At 45.7% G+C, this 15,117-nt stretch overlaps 1 protein-coding gene across 1 annotated transcript; it reads left to right on the top strand.

The window, feature by feature from the left end:
* Nucleotides 1–2,100: 2,100 nt before the first annotated feature.
* Nucleotides 2,101–12,304, top strand: PRPH2 (peripherin 2; the record flags this gene model as incomplete). Its single annotated transcript, XM_082481150.1, has 3 exons — nucleotides 2,101–2,681; nucleotides 5,437–5,683; nucleotides 12,068–12,304. 3 exons carry the CDS (start codon nucleotides 2,101–2,103, stop codon nucleotides 12,302–12,304), a joined length of 1,065 nt encoding a protein of 354 aa, XP_082337276.1.
* Nucleotides 12,305–15,117: the final 2,813 nt, after the last annotated feature.

The following is a 15,117-nucleotide window of genomic DNA, read 5'->3' as shown; positions in this document are numbered from 1 at the left end:
ATTTATCTCAAATTAACTTCAGGCTGTCAGACAAATGCACCCTCCAAACTATCTTGTGTTTCCTAGCGGAGTCCTGGAGGAGTCAGTGAAACGCGGTAACACGTGCTGCATAGTTACAGGTTATTTTGCCGAGCAGCCAGGAGAGACGCTATTTCAGTGCTATGGCTTATTGCACAAAAATATTTAACAAGATTTTCCAAGAAACGGCGCTTTTCACCCACTTCACAGCAAGCGGAGAGAATAGCCCCCGATGGATAATTGCCTTCCTCCTTTCCTCTTACACACTCACCCTTCGCCTGCGAGGGCAGGAGCGATGCCAACCACCAGGCCAGTTTTAGGAGAATCCCAGTTACCAGCTGCCCTCCAGATCACTGCAATAGTGCCAGGGCGGGCCAGGAGAGGTCTGTCACAAAAACCTCCTGTTAGCACAGGAAAAAGCAGCAACTTCATAGTCTTTGTCCTTATTGAGACCTCCAGCATTCCAAGACCTCAAACGGTAACTGAGCAGCATCCATGGTACCACACAGCAGCAGACTACCAAATACTGTTTTTCAGTGCTTTTTAAAAAAAAAAAAAAAAAAATTACTATTATTTTTCACACTTGCCTTCCTCCTGGGCAGGTCCCTTCAGCTTTCCCTGGAGGCTGGCGCACCATGCTGCTGGCAGCCACTAGAGGATGCCCCCAGGGCACTCGGCCAGCAGCAGATCAGGTTGGCTGGGGTCGGGGCAGAACCTCCCCATCCCTCTCCTGAGGCTGCTCCTTTCTCACCTGCGGCATTAGCACCCACGCCCTCGCACACCTGCAGGTTAATTTTGCATTGATTGAGGTTGCCCGAGGCTAATTTTGCATTGCCCCGGTGGGTGGCCAGCCAGGGCAGGACTTTCCCAGTAGCTCAGAACCTCTGCGGGGCTCAGGGTGGGTGAGAAGGAGGTGATATTTCAGAATAAAACTCCCACAGCACTGGAAAGAGCGAGTGCCCAGCATCCGTGCTTGCCCGAAACGGCTGTACGGCATAAGGAGGAGGGCCACCACCGAAGGAGGAGGTTGCATCTCTCCTTTTCTGCCCGCTACAGCGTGAAAGTAGGCCTGCAGATTCTTCAGCAGACCCTGAGGACCCTGGGGGTGCCTCCCTCGTGGTGGCTGGTGACAATGGCCCGAGGGTCCCTCCCCAGCCACTGGGCCAAATTCCACCCTGGTGTAAGGTCTCCTTGGGCAGCCCCGGCCCGGTGATTACCCAGTAAGCTGCTCACGTCAGCTCGTTTTTTATAAAAGCATCTCTAGATTTCAGGCTGGGATTTATTTATTGAGTTTCTCCGAACTTTTCCTTTCTCCTTCCCTCCTGCCGAGGCCCAGAGATGGTACAAGCCCTGGAAGTAAATAGAAAATGCCAAGCTTAGGTTTTTTAGGTCATTGTAAACTACACTCTTATCTGTTTCCACAACACATAAGCCACGGGATGTCACCTCAGGCCAATGCAGAAGGATAAGGACTAGAAAGGTGGTTTTGGCTGTAGATATGAATAAATCAGGATCACACAGGGGAAGTATATTTTTGTATTCAAGCAGACTTTTTCATCTCGGAGCCCTTTTCCTTTTTCCTCAAAGGATCCGCATTCTTCTGGCAACAAAGATCTTTTTATATCTCTGGGTTTTCACATTCTGCCCAGCAGCCTATCATAAGAAAGCACAAATCTACTAAATAGTAAAATGAGGGATTATTTCCACTCATCTGTTGACAGACATTTCTCCAAATTGGATCAAATGATTAAAGGTATTAGAATGACGTCTTGCAGATCCAGATCAAATCATTTGAAACCTTGAGACTGTTTCTCCTTTGCTTGGAAGGAACCACCAGAAATAGTTGTAGGTGCTAATTGCCCATTATTCTCACTAATGTGAAATTGTTAATTGGGATCTTTGAATATTTTACTTCCTTGAATCCTAACCGGGGAAGCTCAAGATGGAAGGACCGTGCAGTGGCTCTCTTCCCATCGTGCCGTTCGGGGTCTCTTCCAACGCCTGAATGGTTCTTCCTCGAGTCGTTTACTCCAAGAAGAGGGGTCCAGGCTGCAAAATCTTCCAACACCTCACATTACGAAGATGGCACTGCTGAAAGTCAAATTCAACCAGAAGAAACGGGTAAAACTAGCGCAGGGACTATGGCTCATGAACTGGTTTTCAGTGTTCGCTGGAATCCTTGTTTTTAGCATGGGGTTGTTCCTCAAAATTGAACTCCGGAAGCGAAGCGAAGTGATGGACAATTCTGAAAGCCACTTTGTGCCCAATTCTTTGATATTGTTGGGTATATTATCCTGCGCCTTCAATGGTTTCGCTGGCAAAATTTGTTACGATTCTTTGGATCCCACGAAGTTTGCCAAGTGGAAGCCTTTGCTGAAACCTTACCTGGCACTATGTTTCCTCTTTAACATACTCATTTTTTTCGTTGCTCTGATTTGCTTTCTCATGCGGGGTTCTCTGGAGAGCACGCTGGCCCAGGGCCTCAAGAACGGCATGAAGTTCTACCGGGACACAGACACCCCTGGAAGATGCTTCATGAAGAAGACCATCGACATGCTCCAAATTGAGTTCAAATGCTGTGGGAACAACGGCTTCAAGGATTGGTTCGAAATTCAGTGGATCAGCAACAGATATCTGGACTTCAGCTCCAAAGAAGTGAAAGAGTAAGTGAGTTAGTGGGGTATGTAACACATATAGTATCATTATTTGATCAGTATTATACTAAAGAAACGTATGTCAGAACAGGCGCTGACTCGGGGTGGGGGTGTGTAGTGGTGGTGTATACAATGAGGTTTTTCTCTGCCTTTGCTTAACAAGCATCCCAAACATTCACCTAGATCGCTTCCTCCCCCGACAAATTCCTCCGACACGATCCAGAACATAAAATGTAATGCACCAAAATACAATTCTCACTCCTACGCAGTGCAATGTAAACAGACTTAGTATTTTTTACTGCCTTTTTCCTCTTTGTAAACCCATTAGTTGAGCCACACGTACCTACTCCCGAAATCAACAGGAAAGTATCAGAACTTCATTATTCCTAAAGCAGCTTTCAATGCAACTTATTAAGTTCCTAAAAAAAGACTTCCCTGGGTATATACTGCTGACACCACTTTTAAAACTCCACTTTAGATACTGCCAATTAAACAATCTCGTGGAAACAAATAGAAACAGTAACGCTTCACCAAGAACTCGTGCGTTTTAAATCCTTAAGGTTTAGAATTTTATTTTTATATTCACCCAATGGATTGCTTCGGCGCTGTGACAATATTGAGCCGTCAGCACCCGCTGACGTCCCTACCTTTACACAGTGTCCAGTGTAGCCAAATGCATTTTATGTTCTCTCCCATACAAAAACATGTTCAATATATGTGCTTGTGCCTAATTTTTTTAATCCTACGTGAAAGCAGCACTAGTTTCCTCTGTACAAACCAGAACAGGTTGATGACCAGAAACACCTTAATGGCTCTGATGTCAGTGCCTAAAGAGGCAGTAATCTCAAAATCAGGTTAGGCGCAGTAAGCACAAGTAAAAAATAAACACGGGAACAAACGAACTTTTGAAATTAAAAAATGAGCATTGAGCATAAATACCCACAACCTTTTTATAAATTAAGCATCGGGGGAGGAGACTCTTATTCAGAGTTCTTTGGGAACATCACTCGTTAACGTTCATACTCTGTGGCTGCACAAAGGGTCTTGTAAACTGGAAGCAATCTGCTTTTTAAATGTACTGCCCATGTTAAAAATGTCAGAATTAATTTTGAAAAAGGCTTTGTGTATCTCATGGGATCCCTGCCTCACTGTGTAAACAGTATCTCACTTGTGCGTCTCTCTGAATGTTGTTTTGACTTGTTGGGTGGTCTGGTTGTTTTTGCAATTCTGAACAAGGACTTTATAGTGAAAACTGTTATAGGCTTAACCTATTGCACTGCGGGGTTATAACAAATTCATTCGCTATTTAATAAGGGGGTATTTGCATTGTGAAGGTATGCCCATGGGTATAACTAACTACTTGAAAACATAGTAAGTTCACCTTGCCAGCATTATATGGAGATTTGAGAGCTGGAACTTAATCCAGCAGCAGTGGAAGGGCAAAGCACAGATGGAAAACAAGGTTATATTGTCCTTAATAAATGATGTCTTGTTTGGGACTGAGACTCGGGGAAATTTCTTTGTACTGCTGAGGGAGGAAATAGGGCATTAAAAATCCACAAGTGGATGTTAATGAGTGAATTCAAGGTTTGAACTGCGCGGTGGTGGTGGTGCACAATCTCTGCTCACATTCCTGGTGGGATATTCTGGCCCCTTTGAAGTCAATAGCAAAGTTCTCCTTAATTCCAGGGAAGGTGGGAGTCTGTCTCCCCCGCAATGTGATTTTTATATTAATTGTAGAGCAAAGGCCTGATCCAATCTCCCGAAACTGGTGGAGCCTTTACACATTAATGGGAATTAGACCCAACACAGAGCACACTTTACATCTAGAGATAAAACCTCAACTGCATTTGGCATTTAGGTATATTTAGGTCATGACTGCAAAGTGGAATTTTGCTTCCCCAGGCTGTTGCAATCACCTCTCTCTCTGTGACACGATTTTAAAATATCCATATAGAAAGCTACAAGCTACTCTCAGATTTTTTTCACCTTTTTAGGTCACTGGGACTCTCCATTCTGTCATTTTCTAAGCAAAATGACATCTGTTAGAGTGGCAGTCCTTTTATTATAGTCTTTTTTTTGCAGTGCCAGTGGAACTATTAGCCTCCTAAGTGTCTCTCACCCTAAACATCTCCTAAGGCACCAGACTAAATGGCTGTTTATGGAGCTGGGGAGCTCCTGCAAGGATTTCAGAAATTTTTCAACATCCTGTTGCTGAAGTACCTTTTGTGTTTTAAATACTGGCTACCTTCCCAAGCCAAGAATAAATGCATAACCCCTTCCTGGAGCTATTATCCTTCAAAGAGAAGCTATTAGGTTTGCTGGATCAATGGTCTAGCTGGAGATGGTGGGCCCTAAGGCTGTTGTGGGTCCTTTTCCAAGCTCAGCTCACCTTCAGCATCTCCCTTCCACCCTAACTGTGCTGTGATCACTCTTTTCTGGCTGCCCCTCCTGAAATTTCTCTCTTCCATTTACTTTTCCTAAAAATTAATTTCTTCGAAGAAGTGACCCGAGAGGGTGTGTTTCCATCATGAAGAGTTAATTATAGACGCAGTGTAGCCTTGACATAGAAAAGGATTTCAGAGAGGAAAAACACCCGGGACATACGCCGCTGTCTACACAGGGGATGGGGAGAAATGGCATGGCCAGGAGGTATGGTGGAAGATCCACCTTGCCTTTGCTTTCCTTCCTTGTGCGAGTTTGCTCCAGCATATCTGTATACGCGTCTGTGTGCATTCACGCTGCCTTCTGCCCTTGTCCATAGTCGGATCAAAAGCAACGTGGACGGAAGGTACTTGGTGGACGGTGTCCCTTTCAGCTGCTGCAACCCCAGCTCCCCGAGACCTTGCATCCAGTACCAGGTCACCAACAACTCGGCTCACTACAGCTACGACTACCAAACGGAGGAGCTCAACCTCTGGCGCCGCGGCTGCCGGGAAGCCCTGCTGCACTACTACAGCAGCATGATGAGCTCCATGGGTGTCGTCGTCCTCCTCGTCTGGATCTTCGAGGTAACCCTCTCTCCCCAGCCGTACGTTGCTGAAGCGCCAGCTCCAGAGGAGCAGAGCATTTTTCAGCACTGGCTTCCAAGTTAAATATGGGATCTATTTAAAATAAATCGTCCGCCGTCATTCTTTGGCTGAGAAAACATCTGATAGTGACCATCTGCGTAAGGCCTGAAAGGTCCCAGGCTGGAGACACGGCTGGGCAGCATGGGGTGGGGGTTGGATTGCAGAAGTCCCCTTCAGAGTAGTCCTGCCAGAGCCTCAAGTTTCCCTGCAGCAAGAGGGGAAAAAAAGGACCGATTTCGTGCCAAATGCAGGGTGCTGAGCAGGGAAGAGCATGGGAGGGCTCAGCTGCCCAGCTGCCCTAATTTTGTGTGCATCACCTTTAGTGGGGAATGAAAAGTACGCAAAGTACTGCCATCAGAAAGAGATGGCAGTAATTTGTGGGACAGAAAGTGCAATTAAGGGGTTTATGTGCTGATGAATATAAGACCTAAAGCCACATGCAGTGTCCAGCCTCAGGGCAGCATTTTGTTTAAGGTCCTTCATCGCCTCCATCAATGGTTTTGGGCCCAAGAAGTGTTTTAGGTAAAGCAGATGGATTAATTTTATTTTGATCTGCTCCCCGAAACCACCACGCCTGTGCAAACAGGCGCGGGTATCGCCCAGTACAGATCTTAGTGGGCACCATAACCTGAAGTGCAGCTTCGGTGCTGAAACACCATTCATTCGATGAGAGGAAAACACGTCCTTCTGCCCCTGGGAGACGGCCAATTTTCGAGCCCGGGTGTTTAATCAATACGAACACACGGGGCACGTGGGCTGGCGGCGACACGAGGGCCGGCGCGTGAGGCGCGGGGTGCGGAGGTTGGGCAGGACGGGATGGCCAGCGGGGAGGGTGCAGCTCAGCGTGCGACACGCAGCGCCGCAGACCCTTTCTACACCCCTGAAACGGCTGCTGCAAGTGGCATCGCCCGTTTTAAAAGGTTCAGCCGGCTCTTTAAAAATTGGGATGAACGTAAATTTAAAAAAGATGCGTTATATTTTGATACAAGCACTGGGCTAGCTACACCCTTCTAGGAATGGAGATGCTTTTTAGAAAATAAACAGCTACCCAAATAATCTGTGAACCGGAAAAAAAAAAAAATCATAAAATTATTAGTGTTGTGTTATTTTAAAAATAACTACTCTGCACAGCTGAGGAAGGTACTACCTCCTTGTAGCACTGTTATCCTGGTAAGAAAAGAAAGAGAAGCTCATGTCTCAGCCCAAATTCAAATGAAGAGCTCTTGTACAGAGGGAAATTTCGGCTGCATATGAAAATCAGAAGGAAATTCAAAAACTCAGGGGGAAAATGCAGAGAAATACTCATGCCAGCCGCGAGAAATCATTACTAGGAACCTGTAACATACCTCTGCTGACCTGCAGGAGATTAATGGCAGTGATATGTTAACACTAATAGCAGCGATAAAAATGCAGTATTTTATTTCTACCTCTTCAAAGTACACCTGGGTATTTTTTCCAACCTGTGGCATAATAAGAAATACAATCTTCTCTTTTTTCCTTTGTCTTTTTCAAAATATAAGGTGAGATTTTTTTTCAGGCGAGCAGAGGACTCTCAGGGCAAAGCTTTAAAGAAATAACACAATCCTGGGTTATGTTAATTGACCCTCTTGAATATTTATGACTTGCCTGATATTCTACCACAAAGGGTCCAGACTGGGGTCTCAAATTCCCTCCGCTTTTAAGGCAAACTTTGAAGGGAGGAAGCAGAGCAGGAAGCAGACATTAATTTAGTCTCCCTTAAAATATAACCACTTTCTTGAAGTTGCAGTCAGGGTAGGAAACAATTTTATGCCGAGTAGGAGCGCGGCGGAGGTCCCAACCCCCGGCCAAGGTAAGGTATCGGTCTGAGCAGGGTGCGACCCAGCGGGCAGTCGGCGTGCTGGCTCCGCGCTTCTCATTTCCCCTCGGACCGGCTCGCTGAGAAGTTACGGAAAAGCGCAAAAACAAAGGAGCGCCCTGGTCTTGCTCTGCACCTTGAGGCAATGGGAACTCAGGCCAGCGGCACGGCCACAGCACCTCCCCAGCAAAGCCCTTCTGGAGGCCGGTGGAGGACACGTGCAGCTGGGTTGGTGGTACTGAGGTGTGGGAAGGGGGACAGAGCACGGGGGGAGACACTCAGCACAGCTGTTAACTTTGAGCTGTAGAAAAACGCGATGTGCCAAATGGGTGTCGGGACCTCAGGGAAGGCCATTTGGGTTTAACGTTTCTACGTTAGGTGCAAGGAAGAATGAACCTGTTTTGAAGTATCAAAACTTCTATTTGAAAAAAAATGCAGCCTGTCATATTTTGGGGGGAAATATATTATTATCCACATGCAGCTTTTACTAGCAAAAGCTGTAGGCTTCCCATGAGTGACAACCGGTCATGAGGGCGACAAAAAAAGATCACCCCCTGCTCTGGCTAAGCCGCCTCAGGCTAAACCCTGGCAAACAGATGGGCTTTGCTGCAGAAGGTCAAGCAGAGCAAGCCTGGCTGTCTCCTTGACCTGCCTCAGCCAGTGAAGAGGAAATGGAGGGTTCAAGGGTGCTCTGAATAGAGCATTTCAAAAGGAAAGGAGGGCAGCAGCCAGTTCCTGAGATGCTCCAGGTCCTTCACCTGTATAAACGCGTGGCTCTTGATAGGTCACACCTCCTGCAATGGCCAAGACCCCGAGATTCATCTCACATGCGGTGCCAGAGAAGGATCCCAGCACTGAGCTCCAGGAGGTGGGACCCCAGGAGAGCAGTGAGACATGAGCAGGAGGTGCATTGCGCATCACGCGCTGGAGAGTAAACTCTCTGATGCATTGAACATTAGGAGTGAAGATAATCTTCAAAACCAGCCCACAGGCAGCAGGAACCCTCCAGAAGAACAGAGTTTGCTCTGTGGGCACAGCTCGAGGGGCTGAGCATGCTGAGGTGCAGGGGGATGCGCCAGTCCAGTCTGCCCATACCTAGCCCTGGAGAAATATTGCCGCCTTATTCTTCCTGCCACTTAAAAGTTGCTGTAAAATGACAAGAGTTTCCATGACAATTGTCCATCAGCCAGGGGAAACCATCGCTCATGGAGACTGGGCTAGCTTTGGGACCTTGATGCCCAGGCCTTCTCTGCTGGGTTGTGATTAAGCACAGGTCTACAACTCCGAGTCACAGACTGGTTGAGACTGGAAGGGACTTTTGTGGTCATCTTGTCCACAGCCCCTGCTCAAGCAGGGCCACCTGGAGCTGGTTGCTCAGGACCATGTCCAGGCAGCTTTTGAATATCTCCAAGGAGGGAGACTCCAACACTTCTCTGGGCAATCTGTGCCACTGCTCAGTTACCCTCACCATAAGGAAGTGTTTCTTAACATTCATAGGGAACATCCTCCATTTCAGTTTGTGCCCGTGACCTTTTGTCCTGCCACTGTGCACCACGGAAAAGAGCCTGGCTCCATCTTCTCTACATCTTCTTTTCAGGTATTTCTATATAGATTGATAAGATCTGCCCTGAGCCTTCTCTTCTCCAGGCTGAATGTTCCGAGCTCTCTCAGCCTCTTCACACAGGAGAGGTACTCCTGTCCTTCATCATCTCAGTGGTCCTTTGTTGCAGTCCCTCCAATATGCCCACATCTCTCTTGTACCAAGGAGTCCAGAACTACTGGACACAGCACTCCAGCTGTGGCCTCACCAGTGCTGAGTAGAAGGGAAGGATCACCTCCCTCGACTTGCTGGCAATACTTTGTCTAATGCAGCCCAGGATACCATTCGCCTTCTTTGCCTCAAGGACACGTTGCTGGCTCATGTCCAACTTGGTGTCCACCAGGATCCCAAGACCCTTTACTGTCAAACTGCTTTCAGCCAGAGTCACCCCCAGCATAACACTGGTGCATGGGGTTGTTCATTCCCTAGCGCAGGACTTCACCAAAACTGGTGGTCCAAGGCTCTGTGCTATCATGTAGGAGATATAGGCTAATTTACCAGATAGTCGTCTCCAACTTCCTGGACTCTTCTCATCTGGCGGAGAAGGCAGGCTTGGGTCAGTGGAGGTGACAAAAGCCTGAACATTTTGCATTGCTTTTAGGAAATCTCAGCCCCAGGGACCCAAAATCTTTCTGAGCAAGATTTTTAAGAAAACAAAGTCTTAAACTGAGAGAAAATGTCACAGAATCTCATCTGAGGGCAGGTCAGCCACTCCCTTCTGCACTAGCACCTTCCTTTTTTAAAGCCTGACCATATTTAGTGACTTAGAGCCATCCAGGAAGCTTCTAAGTACAGCTAATTTTGCTGTCAAATAGTGAGACTTAGTAAGTCAGTCACAAAAAAAAAGTCCCTGCTGACATGCAGTGAGGTAGCACAGGTAGAGAGCAACATGGGGGCCATCTTTTCATCCAGTCCTATTAATCTTTACTTGCAACAGACATTAATATGAAATATATTAGTCCCATGACTGAAAGCAGCAAGACTGGGGCTCAGATTGAAGGGAAGATGTCAAAGTCTTTAAATCCCAAGACTGGTGTGATGTGACGTGTCACTTCTCGTGACCTTTATAGAATAGTGTTTCAACTGATTTAGGTCATCGTAGTATTGGGTAGATCCACAATACAATGAGACTATTTCCAGTTTCAGGGCCATTAGAAACTTCCTTGAGGACCAAGGTGTTGCAAGTCATGCATTCCTTTGTTAAACAGGACAAAAAATTACCTTTCGATATAGAAATATTTGATGAAGCTTGTTTGTTTGACCAATGTTTTTCCCTTTCTGATCTTGAGTGAAGGCCGGGAAACACCAACGTCTGAAAATTTCGAGGGTAACCAATGGTTACCCTTTAGTCTTCCAAGAGTTTGGAGGCACTGATGATACACGAGCAGGATGACAGGGGTAGATAGGCTAACAAATGGTCCACAGAAGCACATGCTTGAGCAATGCCGTGAGTCCAAAATTTTGCATTTTACAATTGGCCACGCTATGTGGCTGAATCCCAACTTCAAACCTGCCCTGCTACCCAATGCTGTAATCCTGCATGACGGTTTGCAAGCTTCCTCCAACTCTAGTTCAAAACCCTCAGCAGAAAGCAGCACCTTGCAGGTCCGGGGCAGCTCTCCGTGGGCCTCAGCTGTGCCACCGGGTAAGCAACACACAGGGATGGCAACCTCTTTAACCATTAGGGTTTCGGAAGACCAGAGGCAATCACTTCCTTAGGAATTGGGATAGCATAATAGAGGCATCATTCTTCCCCTACAGAACAAATCTGTTAACAACAATAAGTGGTCTCGATCTTAGCTTTACCTACCACACGAAAGACTAAACTAGTTGTCTGCTTCCCTACCCTGACCACCTGCTCTACCACCCCATCAAGCTGGCTCTTCTGGGCGCTGCCTTCTCTTTCTTTCTCCGCTTCACAGGTCAATCACTTTTCTTCATAAGCACCACAACGGTCCAAGTCAGATTGTTCTGAACGGTGTCAGAAGGCAGGAGACTGGCTAAAAGCATTCTTGCTCTCTGGAGGCAGGTGTGGGGTGCTGCCAGCGTCAGGAGTGTTACACCAGCATAGTACAGTAGAAAGAGTCTCACTCAGGGCTGCTGGGACTGGTAAATATTTTATCAGAAATAGGAATTGGTTTTAGATTGAACCAGTGAGAGATGCAGATCACCTCCTGCCTTGGTTTCCTTATTTGCACCTATCTGTATAAGAACAAAACCAGAATTTGAAGTAGACAAGCTGACGGCTCAAATCCTAATGCTCCTCCGTTCTGCACAGATGCCGATTCATGAATATCACCTTGATCAGATTAATAGACTTGCCACAGATTAATATACTTGCCACACGTATTAAGGTCAATGTGAAGTAAAAAATATTTAGACTGAATTTTAAGTGGACAGCGGCAGAGCACGTTGTTGTACATACAAACAGCTTTATGGACATCTAGAGCAGAGGTTTCATTAAAATCTCCCAGGAGGCAGCTACCCTGTGACGGGTACGCGGACAGTCCCCTTGTGCACATGGCCACGCAAAGCTGCTGTTTCGCAGCAGTCAGCAGGTCCTTCCTTCCTAAGTCGATGCATCCACTCGTTGCTTACCAACTCCAACACTTCCCGCGGTGCTCACTCATTTCAGACCTCCAGACCTTACTTGTGAAGGGACGTTTTCCTCCTGCCAGCTCTCCTTCACCCCTCCTGGCCATCCAAAGGGGAATCCTCTCGTTTGGAGGATTCCCACAGCCCTTAAGCTCTATCTGGTGCCGTTGGGATTTTGTTCATGCCACCAGCCCAGGCTGCTGACAGCGGAGGGTGGCAAAGACATGGATAAGGGCATAAAGGTTATAAAAGTTTGCCTGACACACTCTGTCTTTTCCATTGCATGGCGCAGACGTCCGTGATGGTTGGCTTGCGTCTTCTGCACACCTCTCTGGAAAGCATCGCAAATCCCGAAGACCCTGAATGCGAAAGCGAAGGGTGGATCCTGGAGAACAGCCTGAAGGACACTTTGAAGTCCGCGCTGGAGGGTTTGAAAAAGATTGGTAAGTTCAATCAGGTGCAAGCAGACGCCGAAGGGGGCGAAGGAGAGGAAGGTGGGAAGACATCAGCCATCACAACGGTCAGTTGAGCTTCTAATTGATGTGGACTTTTTATCAGCGAGGAAGAAAAAAACTGAGAATTGTGAATATCTGCGTTTTAAAAGCTATGTATCAACCATCAGAATACACGTTTCTACGCATGCTTTTTTTTTTTTTTTTTGTATATGGGCGTATACGACATAGTGCACCTTGGGATAATACATTTATCCACAATGTGAGTACACCATATTCATAACTTCTGGGGGAAACGACCCCACTAGGACTTGCAATATTTACACGTTCCCTTATCAGGGACGGGTAGTTTAAAAAAAGTAAAAATAAAAAATTGCTGGCATCACACCGTGATGCATTCCATCTTATTTTGAAATTAAAAGTGGAATTTGAAAAGTTAATATTTTTTGCTCAAGTTGTTTTATCAGCATACTTTATGTACTTCAACTTTTAAAGACAAACAGATTGGTTTTCTGGGGAGTAACATGGTAGAAGTCAAAGGAAGAAGGATTTCCAGAATTGTATATAACTTAGTATACGGGTATTTTGACAAACTTCTCATATAATGTGATTTTTGTTAATGTGATAAGCAATGGTATTTTCTGCTGTATTTTTAAGATGTACACAGAAAAAATGCAAACTTATGCTGAGAATTTATGTACTAAGCAAAAATGATAATTTAATGAAACAGCACAAGTATCATGAAAACAACATGAAGGTAAGATTCATGGGTTTTGTTTCTCAGGGTTTTTTTCAGCCTGTGTAACTTGAATGAGCGTGTTGTAGATGTATGCTTCACCTTGTATTTAAACAAGCAGAAGCTTAGAAGATGCCTCTTGTAGTAGGTGCAATCAATGCTATGAGCATGTGCCAGTTATGGTTATTCTGGACATTTTAAAAAGTATGTAGTCTCATAGCTTGCTCCGGAATATTCAAGCCCAACTATTTTTAAACCAAGAAAAAAAAAAAAAAATAAAAAGGAAAAAGGTTACTTAGAACTAACACTTTAAATGTTTTCCGAGGTCCTAGGCAAAGGGACACCGTTCATCCGCAAGTACTTCAAGCCTCAAACTTTGAGGCCAGGGAAAAGTACGTTTAAATCAGTCCCCAGCGTGCAAATTTTTGCAACTTCACTTTTTCTTTATCAGTGGTAGGGTACCCTTTGATCTATATTTAAGTCAAAGGGAAGGCACGTTTTGCATACGTTGCCTCCCTCCAAACGTACTGCCATAGCTGGAGGACCCTGTTCTCACGGGCGGAGCTGGAATAAGACATGGAAAGAGTTTGCTGTGGTGCGTGGCCTCTAGTAAGGGAACAGAGCATCGTCTTGAGTTTCCCTGCAGCTGCCAGATAGATCAGCTAAAGGGAAAGAAACCCGACAGAGCAAGCCCCGAGCCCCTGCACAAACAACTGCAGACACCTCGGTCCCTCAGCTACAAGCCAGCCACCACACTGATTTTTAACTCGGCTGTGCAAAAGCTCCTCTTCTCTGCGGCGCACCCGGGAGAGTTTCCTCAGCAGGTCCCTTCCACCTGGCTGTTGGCTGGTCTTCAAATGCAGCCGTGTTTGCAGCTGCCTAATCATTGCACAGCCCGCTAATTTTTTTAATCACTTGCCCCAGCAGCGCTCAACTGCTCTGGCTTTTGTTCAAACTCCTCCTAGGATGGAGAGACCAGTTCACAGCGGGACAGGTAGGGACATGTCCGTACATCGAGCCGTAGTCTACATCTCGGTGGCCAGGCGGTCTCAGGCCATCTGCATGCCAGGTTAGATTTTGACAGGTATTTGTGGCATCCTTTCACTTTTTCAAAGCTGGTGAAAGCTTTTAACTTTAGTTACAACAACGACTTTAGTTACAACAACGAATTAACAAGTCAACTCTATTCTTTTGTGTGCAAGACTGATTAGAACGAGGGCACTAACGTACAAGCCAACTTGCTATTCACCACAGCCTATCGTCTATTGCTTTGCTGAGGGACACTCTGCGTGGCAGAACTCTACAAACCAGGCCAACTCCGTCCTTCTCAGTAAGACATCGCTACGACTGGCTGCTCCTCTCAGCTGGTCTCTTAGAGAAGAACAGGATTGTGGATGGCGCATCATGCGGCCACATATATGAGAGAAGAGCTTTTTGGAGGAGTCACGTACGGATAGGAGCTGCATTACAAGGATTAATTACAGTTTTTCCTCATGAGGCTTCAGTGTGCTGTAATCTGTACTGGTTACTTGACTAGACGCCAGATTTTTCAGAGATCTAGATTTATTGCTGCCCTAGAAATCTGGCTTAGGCCATTGCTTTAGACAGGACTCTCCAATTATTTGTGGTCGATTTTTTTTTATTTTTCATTCTATTGCTAAAGCGACATAACAAATTGTTAAATTATTCTTTCAACGCCACATTGGAGAATCCAGTTGCCAGAGAAAGGGTCTCACGGCATTAGGCAGGTAGAGAGACCACATGAGACGGGTTTATGAAGAATAGTACTGGAATCAGGGTTTCGTACAAATAAAACCAAGTAGTGTATATGCTAATGCTGTCTAAAATAAAGCCTCCTGGTTAACGAAGACCTATGTAACATCTTATGATTACTACAAGATTGTAATATGACTGCTTTGTAAAATATTACATGTAATATATCATTTGTCCAATCTTAAAATATCCTTTCTTGTGACATTGCAAATGCTGCTCTAGATAAAGATATCTCTGCTGCCTGCAAATGTATATTTAGGTATTAAAAATCATATTGCAAGTAAAGATCTCTTTGAAGAAAATGTTTAAATATATACAATTTAATACAGATTTCTTTAATTTGCAGTACTGATGACTTTTTGCTTCTGAATTCATTTTTTG

The sequence above is a fragment of the Vanellus vanellus genome (assembly GCF_965231255.1).
Source record: "Vanellus vanellus genome assembly, chromosome: 3".
In the NCBI taxonomy this organism is placed as follows: domain Eukaryota; kingdom Metazoa; phylum Chordata; class Aves; order Charadriiformes; family Charadriidae; genus Vanellus; species Vanellus vanellus.
Note: the sequence above shows the minus strand (reverse complement) of the source record. Positions and strands in the feature narration are given on the sequence as shown.